The sequence below is a fragment of the Cibotium barometz genome, chromosome 66 (assembly GCF_041138505.1).
Source record: "Cibotium barometz isolate CiBa-2024 chromosome 66, ASM4113850v1, whole genome shotgun sequence".
Classification (NCBI taxonomy): Eukaryota; Viridiplantae; Streptophyta; class Polypodiopsida; order Cyatheales; family Cibotiaceae; genus Cibotium; species Cibotium barometz.
The window spans coordinates 7,230,183-7,243,993 of NC_141111.1; the positions used below are offsets into that span (position 1 = coordinate 7,230,183).

A 13,811-nucleotide genomic window follows, 5' to 3' on the forward strand; every position below is an offset into this window, starting at 1 on the left:
CATCTGGCGGCGACTCTGAGCTTTTGATTGTGGGCAGATCCTTCTCAAATGTGGCGACACAGTCTGAGATAATCAAGCGATCAACAAAACAGTAGCATCAAGAAACCGCCTCTACTTTTGCGCCGCCATATACAGCAGGAGATGACTTCACCAGATCTGGAATTGCCCTTGGGTTTCTGGCTGAAGGGAACAGAGCAGATGAGGGTGCCAGTTCCGGCTCTGATACCATATTAGAACCAAAGGAAAGAGAGACACGTGATCCACTGATTTGGTTGACGTGATTGGAAAGTACAAGGGGCCTCATTTTTATAGGCTGAGGTAGCCTTACCTTCTCAAACACACACACATCATAGGTGATGTCATGTGAGAGAATCTCACTGACATCACATGTGATGACACACACTCAACTAGCACAAGTGGCTCACCTACCAACTTAGGGACATTCACACCACAGCTTTAGGGAGACACACAAACCACTCTCTAGGCCTAGTTCCCTCGCACCCTTGGCTACGATATTACCCCAACAGCTTGGATAACGAGTTTGCGGACTATTGTTTGATTAGCCTTCTCCCTAAGTGGTAGTCTGATGGCTTACATTTCCCTACGTCTCTGGAGCTTTGACAAAGACTTAGCACGCAGACCTTTGTATGAATGTATGCTCTTGTGTGTGTGTGTGTGTGTGTGGGATGTATTACTGTGAGCGTACAAAGTTCTACACCCACTATCGTGCGCTGATGATGTTAGTGAGGATGTCATAGTAGCCAGTCCGACTATGCATGATCGAGTTGATAGTTTAATGTTTTGTGGATGACTATCATGACGTTATAAACTGCAATATCTTATATGGTGGATTGAATTCATCTAGATATATATAATTCTTGTGAAAAATGTCTCCAATGTTTTTGAAGCTACCCATGGCTATCTAAAATTCTACAAGAGTCACTGATTTTCCTTCATTCCATTGACTACTTGCAGTATCTTGGGAAAAGCAAGCCTGATCACTTAATTGAAGTTAAAAGGTCGATAGCAGAGCTCTCTAAAATAGCAAATCGATTATACAGCCCGTTTACTTGTTGGATCTATTATGCATCATCCTTAAACAATCAGCATCCCAATACTATTTGCCTGTCTGTACGTTCCCAGGTGCAAAATTCGTTAGTATTGAACAAATTGCATTAAGCATCCAGCCCTTGAATCTGAATTACTATTTTGAAAAGCCTTGGTTGATAATGCTCTGATATTGGGCTGAAATCTGATGTTTTCTATTTGCACACTTTCTACAGCTGAATGCTGAGCTGCCGAACTATCATTTTCCATTTTCAAATGTCACTCCTTCAGTAGTACTTTTTATTGATAGGGCATCCCCATCACTTGAGGTGCAGAGAAAGAGTTGGGTTGCTCTAAGAGCGATGCAAAAGGTAGCCATGGGATATGCTGGGCTTGAAAATTTGGAGGCAGAGCATGTTGCAAGTGGTGACAGAAATCAAAAGCAAAAACCATTGATAGAGGATGGGATGGATTTGATCAAGGCTAAATTTCAGACACAAGCACAGGATTCTCAGTTTGATTTAAAGGACTTATTGAGGCTTGCAAATTCCGACCTAGATCTCAGCAACGTAAAAAGCTCAGCAAAAGATCCAAAGGCAAGTGAAAGTGAGAGGATCATTGGAAAGGAATAGATCTCAATTTCAGGAGCAAATAAAGAAGATACTGAGATAATTTTGCAGATTTTGCTAGGAGGCGATGGTGGAAATATGCAAATAAAATCCAGCCTAACAGACTTGCTATCTGGAAATCTGCTTGCTCCAGATGCTTCTAAGAAAATGATATCTTGAAATAATGCTGTCATTGAAATGCGTCAGGATCTTACTCTGGAGGACAAGGGAAATGTCCTTGGAAAAGCCGATACAGAGTCTGAGGACACAAAGAAATCTGAGGATGAAGATTCTTCAGGGGAAAGTACAGAAGGTAGACCATCTGAGATTAATTTTAGTTCCCATGGTATTGATAGATTGCAAGGGTCAATTGGTATATACATGCTTACTACAGATGGGAAAGTTGGGAGGAATGGCAAGCTGATAGCGGAGAATCGGGCTGTCGACTCAGAGGAAGGGTTTCGACACTCAGGGTTAGAATCCAGAATAACCCTAGAGAATGTGAAACTGACAAATGATATGCATATTGCAGCAATGAGATTGCTCCCAGGAAATAACAGACTAAATCCTAATTCTGGACAACCAGAGCAGATTCTGTCATTTTTTTTTGCAGATGGAGATGACCGATTGAAAGACATGATTGAACATAGTCTCTCCTATCCATCTCTTGTCATCCTTGATCCTTTTCGAGGCGGTCAATTTGTATTCCCCAGTAACCAGTCTATTAGTCAGTATTCCTTAAAAGAATTTCTAGAGAGGTTTGCAAACAATTCTCTTCAGCAGACTTACCATTCTGAGTCTATATTACAAGCTTCTAAAAAGCAGCTGCAGCCACAATTTGTAAATCGAGACTTCCATGAAGTCAATGGTGTGCCTCGTGTCACTGTTGATACTTTCACAAAAATGGTGCTAGGTTGTCAGGTGAACTTGGACTCACACTTACAGGAGGCTTTGAACAGCTGCAAGGACGAGATGGGTTTGGCTTGGAAGAAGGATGTCCTTGTGCACTTTACAGCCCCGTGGTGTGGTTTTTGCAAGAGGATGGAGCTGGTCTTTCGTGAACTGCATCGGTTGGTAATGCAGCATCTGGATGGTATTGTTGGAGACAGAACCACGGGACATACTTTAAGGAAAGTGCAGACCAGGACCGAAGTAACGATGCCGGATCAGGATGGGAAATTGCTGGAAGGTATTGATAATCATTTTGAAGGTTGTAGATGCTATGTTGGCTGTGTGGTTATGTTCTACTCTCGTTTGTTTCTCAATAAGTGTACTCTCTTAACATTCCCTGCCTACTTTATAATGCAAATATTTTTTCCTGTGCTTACCTGAACCTTCTGGTTCTTGCATGTTCCTCTTTGTTAATGCGCGCAGGGCTTTGACTGTCTAGTTTGGCTAAGTCTCCGCTGCTGCTCCCAAGTTGTGACAAACTCAAGTTGATAGAAATTTGTATGATGTATGCGCATGAATATGTATTTTTGAGAGCATATGTTGATACAAGTTCCACACCCACTTCTAGGCAGATGGTGTTGGTGGGGTGTCGTGGTAACTAGTCCCTGCTATGCATGATGCAGTTGATGGCTTACAATCTAGTGGATGACTATGAGATGATACACTGCAGGTCTTGTTTTTCTTTTAAGTGATGACTTTGGGCATGTTCCTAGATCCATCTAGGTCTACATACATACATACATACAAACAAACAAACAAACAAACAAACAAACAAATGTATGTATGCATGCACACATGTATGTATGTATGTTTATGCATGTATGTATGTATGTATGGTATGTGTGCACATATATGCATGTATGTATGTAAATATATACATACATGCATGCATTTGTGCATGCGTGCATGTGTGTGTTTTGTATGAAAACATGGACTTGTAATATGAAAATGTTAAGCATTGGAAAAACTTCCTTGTTTTGTCCTCTCTCTCTGTCTCTCTCTGTCTCTCTCTTTCCTTTTACTTTTTTTTTTTGCAAGAAAAGGTAGGGCTGATTATATTACTTGAAAACAAGAAGAATACATCCAAGAAACACGACAAATGTCGTGTGAAAAAGTGGGGTACTACCCCGCTCAATGAAAATACAATGCCTCTCAGGGTGGGTGGAGAATATTAGCGGCAAACAGCCACAGAGGAGGTGTGAAATGCCATCGAAGTCCATGAGAGGACGAATGGAAGAATAGATCCTACTTGTCCCAATTGTGGAGGAATTTCTTCCTCTTATCGCGATTGGCTTGCAAGCTGCCTTGGATGTGGTCCCACTGGCCCTTCATCATTCACATCCCTTATCATTCATTCACATCCCGATTCACATACTAACACATTCATGCACATTGAAGGTATAGGTGATCTCGCTCCAGATGTCCGCCATGATTTGCGCATCTGAGACCAGCTCCCCCTTCCTTGCTCCTTTCCCCTCTCCCCTTCACTCCCCAGATCGCCCCCTTCCCCCAAAGATTCAAGGATTCCATCCCTGGAGATTATGTGACCGAGTAGCACACCAACCCTCGTGCAAAACATACTCTTTACAGGACTCATGGATATATCGGCTTCCGTGCACTTGGCAAATACTTTCTCTAAGTATTGTAGGTGTTTCTTCTCAGAAGAGTAAACACGGAAATCGACAAGATAGATTGCAATGAACTTGATCAAGAATCCTCGAAATGTCGCTACCATGAATCTCTTAAATATCGAAGACGCATTCCTCAACCCAAACAGCATGACCCGAGTTGCATATGCACCCCACTCGGTAATGAAAGCCGTCTTGGATTGATCCTTAGGTGCCAATGACATCTGGTTATACCCACTGTACCCGTCCATAAATGAGTACATCTCAAGGCCTGCAACCTGATCAAGAATTCCATCTGTGAATGGAATCGAAAATGGATTTGACACTGTTTGCACATTCAGCTTCCGATAATCCACATAGACTCGGAGTTTTCCGTTCTTCTTTGGTACCACCACAATTAAGAAGAGCCAGTCGCTTTGATCAATAACATAATCAACCTTGCTTCTATCAGTTTATCCAGCTCAATTTTTACCTGTTTGGCGTAGTTCGGATTCGTCTGGCAACGCTGATGTCGAACTGGTTTTGCATCTAACACCGTATAATTTAGAATTTTTGGACTTTAGTGAAGTCTAATTTCAAAACTAGACAAAATAAAGTCGAAACATTCTGAATTCTTTATTCATATGATTTTTTTCTCTAACTTTGAAACAAAATTTGTCCTATTTTTTATAATACTTTCTTTTTGCACCCACTTGCATGGTTGCATTTTCATATCATCTTTAGTAAAAAAGGTTGCAAGCAATATTAACTCTATTACCTCACACATCCATATGAAAATATGACTTTTGTCGTGGACAAGTAGTGTACATATACATTGTGCTAATATGAGGCACATAAGAAGGAAAGTGTTCTTTAGGACAAGTGGTGTACATATACACCGTCTTGGTGTTAACATACACCATTTAAAAAATAACCCCGAGACTTTGTGGTGGTGTGCCTACTAAGTGGCCTGCGCACCACTTAGACGCGATACAAAAGATGCCTAATCCACAAACGCTGACACAACTAAGGTCGTTCATCAGATTCATCAGCTTTTATAGGACATTGATACGAGATTTTGCCAAGATTGCTACTCCACTCTATGAGCTAACCAAGAAAGATGTGAAGTTCATGTGGACCAAAGAGTTGTCTCGGGTATTCCGAACATTGAACGATCGTGCCTTGGAAACTCCGATACTGAGGCTGCTTCGGTGGGATGTGGTCTTCCACGTGCATGTGGATGCGTCCAGTTTCGCAATCGGCATTATCCTGGAACAACCTAACGGGAGAATGGACTATCTTGTGTATTATGCCAGCCGGTTGATGACCCCAGTAGAGTCCAACTACAGCACGACTGAACGAGAGGCCCTCGGAATGATATACAACATACATAAATTATGCCAGTACCTTCTGGGTAACCCTTTCGTGTTCTATGTTGATCATCAGGCTTTGCTCTATCTGATAATCAAAACAGTCATCCAAGGCAGACTGGTCCACTGGATGCTGTTCTTGCAAGAATTTAACTTCCAAATCATCCAAAAACTGGAAAAAACGCATGTTGGTGCAGATTGTCTATCTTGATTACCGGCGAAAGAAGCCGAGCAAGCAACACATGGAGCCGAGGACCGAGGAGTACATACTGAGCTCCCCGATGCTAAATTGTCTACAATTGAGATTGCTGAAGAAGTTGAATATGCTGAATCAGTGCAATATTTATCGATTGGCACTTTCTCGAATGCAATGCCTTCGTCTAAGAGGAAGAAATTAGCTATCAAGGCATGGAAGTATACGCTAATTGATAGACTACTGTATAGATAGGGAGTAGATGGGATTCTGCGCGCAGACTCATCCTTCCACATGAACGAGGGGTTGTTTTAGAAGAGGCGCATGTAGGCCTCACAAGTGGAATAGGAGGAACAAAAGATAGTGGTTGCCAGAAACGCTTTTCAACTCGCTCGAAAAACTCGCTTCTTGCCTATCCCTGCTTCTAACCACATGACCAAACATGGTGAGTGGTTTCGTGATGTCAAAAATTTAAATAAGCTAGGTTATGTTGACACAGGTTATGATACTACGCATCCAATTATGCAGGTTGGTAAAGTGCCATTGGCTATGCAGGATGGCAAAACAAAGTACTTGGCAGATGTACTTCATGTTTCAAATATCACCAAGAACTTGGTTTCAGTGGGCCAGATGGTTGAGCAAGGTCTGCAAGTCAGATTTAATCTTGATGGATGCTTTGTTGAGGACTTGAAAATAAAGTGCCGCTTGGTCGCAAAAGGCAACAAAAATGGCAGAATGTTTACCTTGGATGTAGGCATGCCTAAGGTGAAAGCTGCTACGTTTGCGCATGGGAGACGTGTCAATGCATATTTTGAGATATGGCACAAGCGCATTGGGCATGTGAATATACAAAGGCTGAAATCTCTGCAAACAAAAAAATATTATTGCAAGTTTGCCTAAATTCAGAGTTGAGGGAATGCAAAAGGTATTTGTAGCATGCCACATGGGTAAGCAAGCCAGACATGCATTTTCAAAAAATGCTCAGGTGAGTAAAAGACCTTTGGAAGTGAGTAAAAAATGCTCAGGTGAGTAAAAGACCTTTGGAAGTGATCCACTTAGATGTGTGGAAAACCAAAGCCACTTATATTGGTGGATGCCACTACTGTGTGAATTTTATTTATGACTACACTAGAAAGGGGTGGATTTACATTATGAAGCACAAAAATGAAGTGTTCAGCCACTTCAAGGCTTTTAAGGCCATGGTTGAAAAAGAGAAAGGTGTGCATATTAAGGTACTAAGATCTAATGGAGGGGGAGAGTACTTTTCAGAAGAGTTCAGTGAATATCTGAAAGAATAGGGAATTCAAAGGAAGTACTCATGTAGGTCTACCCCTTAGCAGAATGGGATCGTAGAAAGAAAGAACAAGCATATTGCAGAAGTAGGACGAGCGATCCTAAATGAGAAAAATATGTATGACTATGTTTTGGCTGAAGCAGTAGAAACTACTGTTTATATTATGAATAGAACCCCCACTGCAACTGTCCATGGCATGACGCCTGAAGAAATGTATACAGGCAAGAAACCAAATATTTCTCACTTGAAGGTATTTGGTTGCATAGCTTATGTTCATGTTCATGATGAGAAAAAAAGAAAGCTGGATCCAAAGGCAAAAAAATGCATCTTTATTGGATATTCTCTGCAGCAGAAAGGGTATTGTTATTATAACCCTTTCACTTGCAAAATGCAAGTGAGCAGAGATGTTGTTTTTGATGAAATGAGCATTTGATATGCATTGAAAGTTGTGTTTAAAGATGCAGATGCATGAAATGGTAATGCTGCAGCAAATGTAGAGCAACAATCTCAAGCCTTGAGTGGACCTAGAGAGTCTTCTACTAGTGGATCTAATGCATGGACAGGGAGACTAAGATCTAGTGAATCGTCACATGGTAGTGTAGGTATCACGCAAGGGAAAAGAAAAGGTGGACCATGCTCCAGTGTTTGATCAAGTGGCTTTGAAACGAGCCTTGATGAGGAACTTGGGATTCCCTCTGTTGCACCTGGTGCAAGAAAAAGCAGGCATGCTTTAAAGACTCTTGCAACAAGTGATCCAGTTGTACCTAGGTCCACACGTGTTAAGTATCCAGTTGATAGGCTATGATGGGTATACAGCACATCACTATGCTTATATGGTCAAGGTTATAGAGGAACAAGATCCCACATGTTTTGAGGATACAGCAGGACATAAAAATTGGGAAGCAGCTATGGACGAAGAGCTGGCTGCCTTGGATGCAAACCACACTTGGGATTTGATGCCTTTGCCTCAAGGCAAGAAGGCTATTGGCTGCAAGTGGGTTTACAAAGTAAAGCACAATACTGATGGGTCTGTGAGAAGGTACAATACTGATGGGTCTGTGAGAAGATACAAGGCAAGATTGGTTGCCAAGGGTTTTGCACAGACATATGGAATTGATTATGAGGAAGCCTTCAGCCCGGTTGCACGGATGGCGACCGTGAGAGCAGTAATTGCTATGGCTGTTGCAAAAGGATGGTCTTTGCATCCGATGGATGTGAAGAATGTTTTCTTGCATGGTGATTTGAAAGAAGAGGTGTATATCGTGCAGTCAGAAGGTTATGAGGATGATGCACACCCCAAATTTGTATGCAGGTTGCGCAAAGCCTTGTATCGCTTAAAATAGGTGCCCAGGGCATGGTCGGACAAGATAGGGCAATATCTTGTCACCATTGGATTTCATATTTCCAATGTATATTTTTCACTTTATGTGAAAAGGACATACACGGGGATTGTGCTTGTAGTCATCTATGTTGATGACTTGATTATTACAGGTGATAGTGATGTAGACATCAGTGAAGTGAAGCTGCTTTTGAAGCAGAAATTTGAGATGAAGGATTTGGAAGAGCTGCGTTACTTGTTGGGCATTGAGGTTATTAGATCCCCTAGTGGGATATAGTTGTTGCAGAGGCAATATGGCTTGGACATGCTATCCAAATATGGGATGACAGGCTGTAAGCGTATTGGGAGCATGTTCCACTAAGGCATAAAAGAGTAGTCCGAAACCCTGAACAATAATCAATAGGAATATAAAGACATTTTATATTTAATTCCTAGGAGGTTAGAATAACCGTTTTGGAATGCAAGCGGCATTTCTTAGAAATTGAATCAAACTCTATGTCGCATAGTTGTTTTAGAAGGAGACATATTTCGGACTATTCCTGTGTTCTGAATGTAGTCTTAGTTTTGTACTTTCAATGATGTTCAAACCTTTTGATCTCTATTCTATAATAAACTCTGGAATGATACCCTGCCTTCATCTAGATTATATGTGTACATCATTCCTACAACCAGCGTACGATGTTCCCATAATGAGAGTGGTCATCAAGAAATACCCAGAAAAAGGTTTCTCTCTAAGACAAATGGTTAGACAGGAATGCGAGTGTGCTTGTGTGTGTGTGTGTGTGTGTTTGTGTGCGTGCGTGGGTGCGTGCGGGAGGGGGAGAGAGAGAGAGATAGAGAGGGGGGGGGGGAGGACTTCATAGCCACATGCCAATACCGAGGTGCCTTCCAAAGACCACATGGCCACATCAAAAAGCCCCTAAAAAACATCTCTCGTGAGAAAGTGCATCTCTGTGAAGATTATAAACAGTAAATGAGAAAGTATATCTCTATGAAAGTATCTCTCTCCTGAGAAAGTACGTCTCTATGAAGCTTATAAACAGTAAATGAGAAAGTGCATCTTTGTGAAAATACATCTCTCCTACAGACTAGGAGGAATAGGAGGAGGGTTTGGAGGCCGAGGAGGAGTAGTCCTGTGATGCATCTCTTACCTTGAATTCTTTTAGGATTTTGTAAGGCAGTAACCAAGGAACTTAGGTAAGGAAGGGTTGAAAACTGTTAGGATTTCAAGCCCTCACGATCTTTCAACCTACTCTAGTTGCAACTAAAAATTTTGGAGTCATAAAGCGGTTGCCTTCACCCCTGAAATATCCAAAGTCTCCATCTTGTGTCCTCTGTGGTGACGGTCAATCGGGAAGGATCAAGAGCCCACTCCTTCCCCAAGCAACCAATCACTCTGACTCTGCCAGTATAGGTCCTGCTGATCCAAAGGCTGCATGGGGTACAACCTTTTGTATCTTTATGATTTGGCGCTTAATCACTTCACTGAATCTAATCCACTCAAACTTCTGCTCCATCTCTTGTGTAATTGCATCCATACCTAGACAAATTGCTATGAAAGCTGGTAACTGACGCCCATCGATTCTTTCCATTTTTCCATGGAAGATCACCTAGAATCTCCTCTACCCCATTGTGCTCATCACTCAAATCAGCACACTCTCGAGCTGCTGGTCCACATTCAGTTTGGAGATGCTGCCTCGTATACTAGATTCTCCCACTCAACAGTGTGCTGCTGTCGCAAAAAATTGCCATCTTCCTTAGGGGAACATGGCTTCCTTAGGGGAACATGGCTTCCTTTGTAAGTATCTGTGTCGCTTGAACTTTAGGGCCTAGGCATTACTATTATACTTGTCACTACCTTTCGCCATTTCTATTAGGTCGCCTCCCCCTGCTGGTGTGCCAAACTTGGACGACATTACCTCAGGAAATCGACATTACCTCAGGAAATCGCTGCCTAAGTAACCACTTCAGACCTGAGGTAAATCTTCCGCCAAGCTTAGCCACGATTCGGCTAGTCAACCCTATCCTCAAACAGGTGAACGGAATCAGATTTGAGTGTCCCCAACTACAGAGGTCATGGCCTTTAAACAGATCATCCTGCCCCAAAATCGTCGTTAACTAAGCCTAACCCACATGAAATGTTATATAAGTGTAACATATTAGTATTTATATATCCATGTGTAATTAAAATTTTGTCTCTTTTCCAGCCTTGAAAATGACTATGGATCCAAAGAAACGTGGTCGAAATCCTTCAAAGGCTGAGACTATGCTACATGGATAAGTTCCAAAAAGTGGAGATGTAACATTTGCCATGAAGAGTATACAAGGTCAAGCATAAGAATGCACAAGCATTTCATACATGATCCTTAGAAGAAAATTGGGAAGTGTAAAGGACCAAGAGTTGAAAGAGTTGTTGCCATTCTAGCTAGAGGTCTACCTAGAAGTGTAGATAGTCAGATGGATGTATAGTATCATGTCAACAAACCCAAACTATGACCAGTGAGGGAATTGCACATGTGGAATCGTAAGATGTGCAGTCTACTGCAGTAGACGATTCTTCGCAAAATGTGCCAGCTTGAAGTAGTGTTGTAGGTTCAATGACGTAAACAACAAGTTTCTAGAATGTGTACATGGAAGATGGACAGTTCAACAATGTGTCTTGTCTTGAACCACATCACAAGTGAAGCAACAATCATTGGAAATGTTATTTAAAGCACAACACATAGAGAAAGCACAACATGATAGTTTCTCGATAGTTTCGAAACAATTTGTCACACCAAGTATTCTTTGAACATGGTGCAAAAGCCTACATTGGAAGAGGTAAATGGATTCCATAGCAAGGGGTCTTGAGTTTACTATGCCAAGTTAGCATGCCATTTGTAACATCTTGGATGCCTACTATGAGAAGATGAGAGAGGAGATGCAACAAGTTGTATATGATGGTATCGAGAAGACATCTTGTACTATTGTCAGTGATGGATGGGAAAATGTTTCCAAGAGTCCTCTAATCAATATCATGGTTGTAACATTTAAAGGTGAGGCATTTTGCCACTCTATTGACACAAGTGGCCATGCCAAGACCAATGTCTATATCGTTGAATAGTTAGAGAGAGAAGTTGAGGATGTGGGGCTGAGAACGTCATCCAGATAATCATTGATAATGCAAAGAACTATCAAAAGGATGGAAAAATATTAAATAAAAAATATCCGACTATTCGGGCCTCTCCATGCTCTTGTCGTTGTCTTGACCTTGTCCTCAAAAACTGGTACAAATCATCAGAGACTCGTTTCTTCAAATCAATTGTGGATAAGGGTTGGAGAGAGTGGTTTTGTATTTCGGAACAAATTATATAATGCTAGAGTGTTTTCTCAAGCTACAAGGGGTTATAACCAAAACATTGTTCAATGTAGTGGTAGTGGAGTGGATACATGAGCCACACGCGAGCGGGTTTTGAGTAGAATTCACTGAATTGAAGACTCTCTATAACAATGCTAACTTTTGGAAGAAAATATTGAATGTGGTGGATGGAATTAGACCCATATGGTTTGCTGTCCACAAACTAGATGTGAGAGGCCATGGGGAGCACGTACATGGCTTGGTGGACTGTTGAGCGGGATGTCTTGAGGGCATTTGCAAGGCCTGGTGAGGGTGGATATAGTGCGAATCGCCGCACTCTATTGCAAACAATGGTGAGAAAGCGATGGAACCATGCCCATAACTCTCTTCACTATGCTGGCCATATTTCATATCCTGCATGGTGGGAATATCGACCCAAATAGATGTGCAGATTATGCAACCTTGGCATGAGCTCTTGGGATGATTCTTTGAAGATAATACAAAATATGCCCTTAACTCTCTTCACTAATATTTTGAGACAACTTGAAATTATGTACTATGCTCCATATGTGAAATACTTATCAAGAAAATAGCGGCCCAGACCAATCAAGAAAATATCGGCCTTGTCTAGATGGCAAACTACAGCAAAAAGAGACTTCTAGAAAATAGCTAAATGTAAGTCCTAGACGAGTATGGCATAGGTTTACTTTGAAGGAGAGCAGAAATACATGCAAACTACTGCAAGAGATGAGAAGCTTCAGATATAAGCCTTCCGAAAAATATTGAACCAAAAGATAATCCTCCCATCAACCTATAGATAGCCCCTTGGTGGCAGCTGATGACAATAGCCTTCGAGATCCTTCTAGTAGCGGGTGCCTTCAGAAAAACATAATACCTTTCTTGGAGAGACATTGTCGAAAGTACTGCAAAACCTCCTTCAAAGTAATTGCCGCTTGCTGTATAGATAGTCTTCATTCAATAAAGGGATGTGCGAGAACCAGCGAGCCAAAAAGAAACTTCTTTGGAAACGTGATTGCAGCTTAGAAAGCTTCGAAAGGCTTGTATCTTTAGGAGGTTTGTCACCCTAAAAAAGCAGCAGTTATGAGGTCAACAATGGAAGGAGACACGGGGAGAAGAGCAACTCGGGCTCTGATACCATGTTGAGGAAATTAGAGTGCTCAAGATGGAGGAGAAAGCTCACAGGATAGGGAAGTAGAGAAGATGGAGGAGAAAGCTCACAGGATAGGGAAGTAGAGAAGACGATGGAGAACCACATAAGTGGAGTTAACATATCAAGGTCATGTTAACTATCATCCTTAACCAATGGAAGGCTATAAGTGATCCATGCAATACAAGGGCATGTCCACCTACTAAATAGAGACCAAGTTCTCATCCTCTACATCCAACCTTTATCCAATACCTACATCTTCCAATCAAACTGAAGTAGATTAAACCACTCCTATCATCCTGATGTGCAAATATCAACAATTCACTCTTCGATGATGCTTTACTTGCTTCCTATGGAAAGCCTTAAAAAATCTTAGTCTTGAAGACTGGACCGCAGTCGAGTCAGATAATGAACTGCTCCTAGACGGCTTCATCGCTTCTGATTCAGATGCCCGTGATGCAAGAGATGAAGAAATGGGAAGATGCTTCCCATCCATAAGGAAGAGAACATAGTAGCGTGCCACTCATGAAGATGGTAAAAAAGTAAGAAGACAAGTATAAGAAGATTTGCCCTCCAGGCGATGAGAAGTGGATTGTGCGTTACACTATAAGCTTTCATGGAATTGTTACCATATTATAGTAGTGATGTGTGTGAACACACTTAGGACCGCCGGGGCACTTTTTCCCTCACTAGGAGGTTTTTTCCCCCGTGCATTGTATATACGCCCATTATCTTCTAGGGCTTGTTATCTTTCATTTTTGGCACTCATAATACACTACTGTGTTGTGCTCAAGCTTCCTCATCTTCTTGAAGTTGTGTGTGCATTCCTGCAACCCTATTTCCAACAATTGGTATCAGAGCAGGCTTCCTCCTCCCGGGCAGCATCACCGGCACCTG

General features: G+C 41.7%; 1 protein-coding gene across 12 annotated transcripts in view; it reads left to right on the forward strand.

The window, feature by feature from the left end:
- Positions 1–3,573, forward strand: part of LOC147602709 (uncharacterized) — a 62,928-nt gene extending 59,355 nt beyond the window's left edge. For 6 of the 12 annotated variants that reach the window (XM_086797630.1, XM_086797631.1, XM_086797628.1 and 3 more), the window contains 2 exons: positions 976–1,143; positions 1,284–3,023. In XM_086797630.1, the coding sequence (XP_086653756.1) occupies positions 1,854–2,987 (1,134 nt within the window). In that variant the 5' untranslated portion in view covers positions 976–1,143; positions 1,284–1,853 and the 3' untranslated portion in view covers positions 2,988–3,023. The other 6 variants (XM_086797634.1, XM_086797633.1, XM_086797636.1 and 3 more) reach the window with 3 other exon arrangements.
- The last annotated feature ends 10,238 nt before the right edge of the window (positions 3,574–13,811 follow it).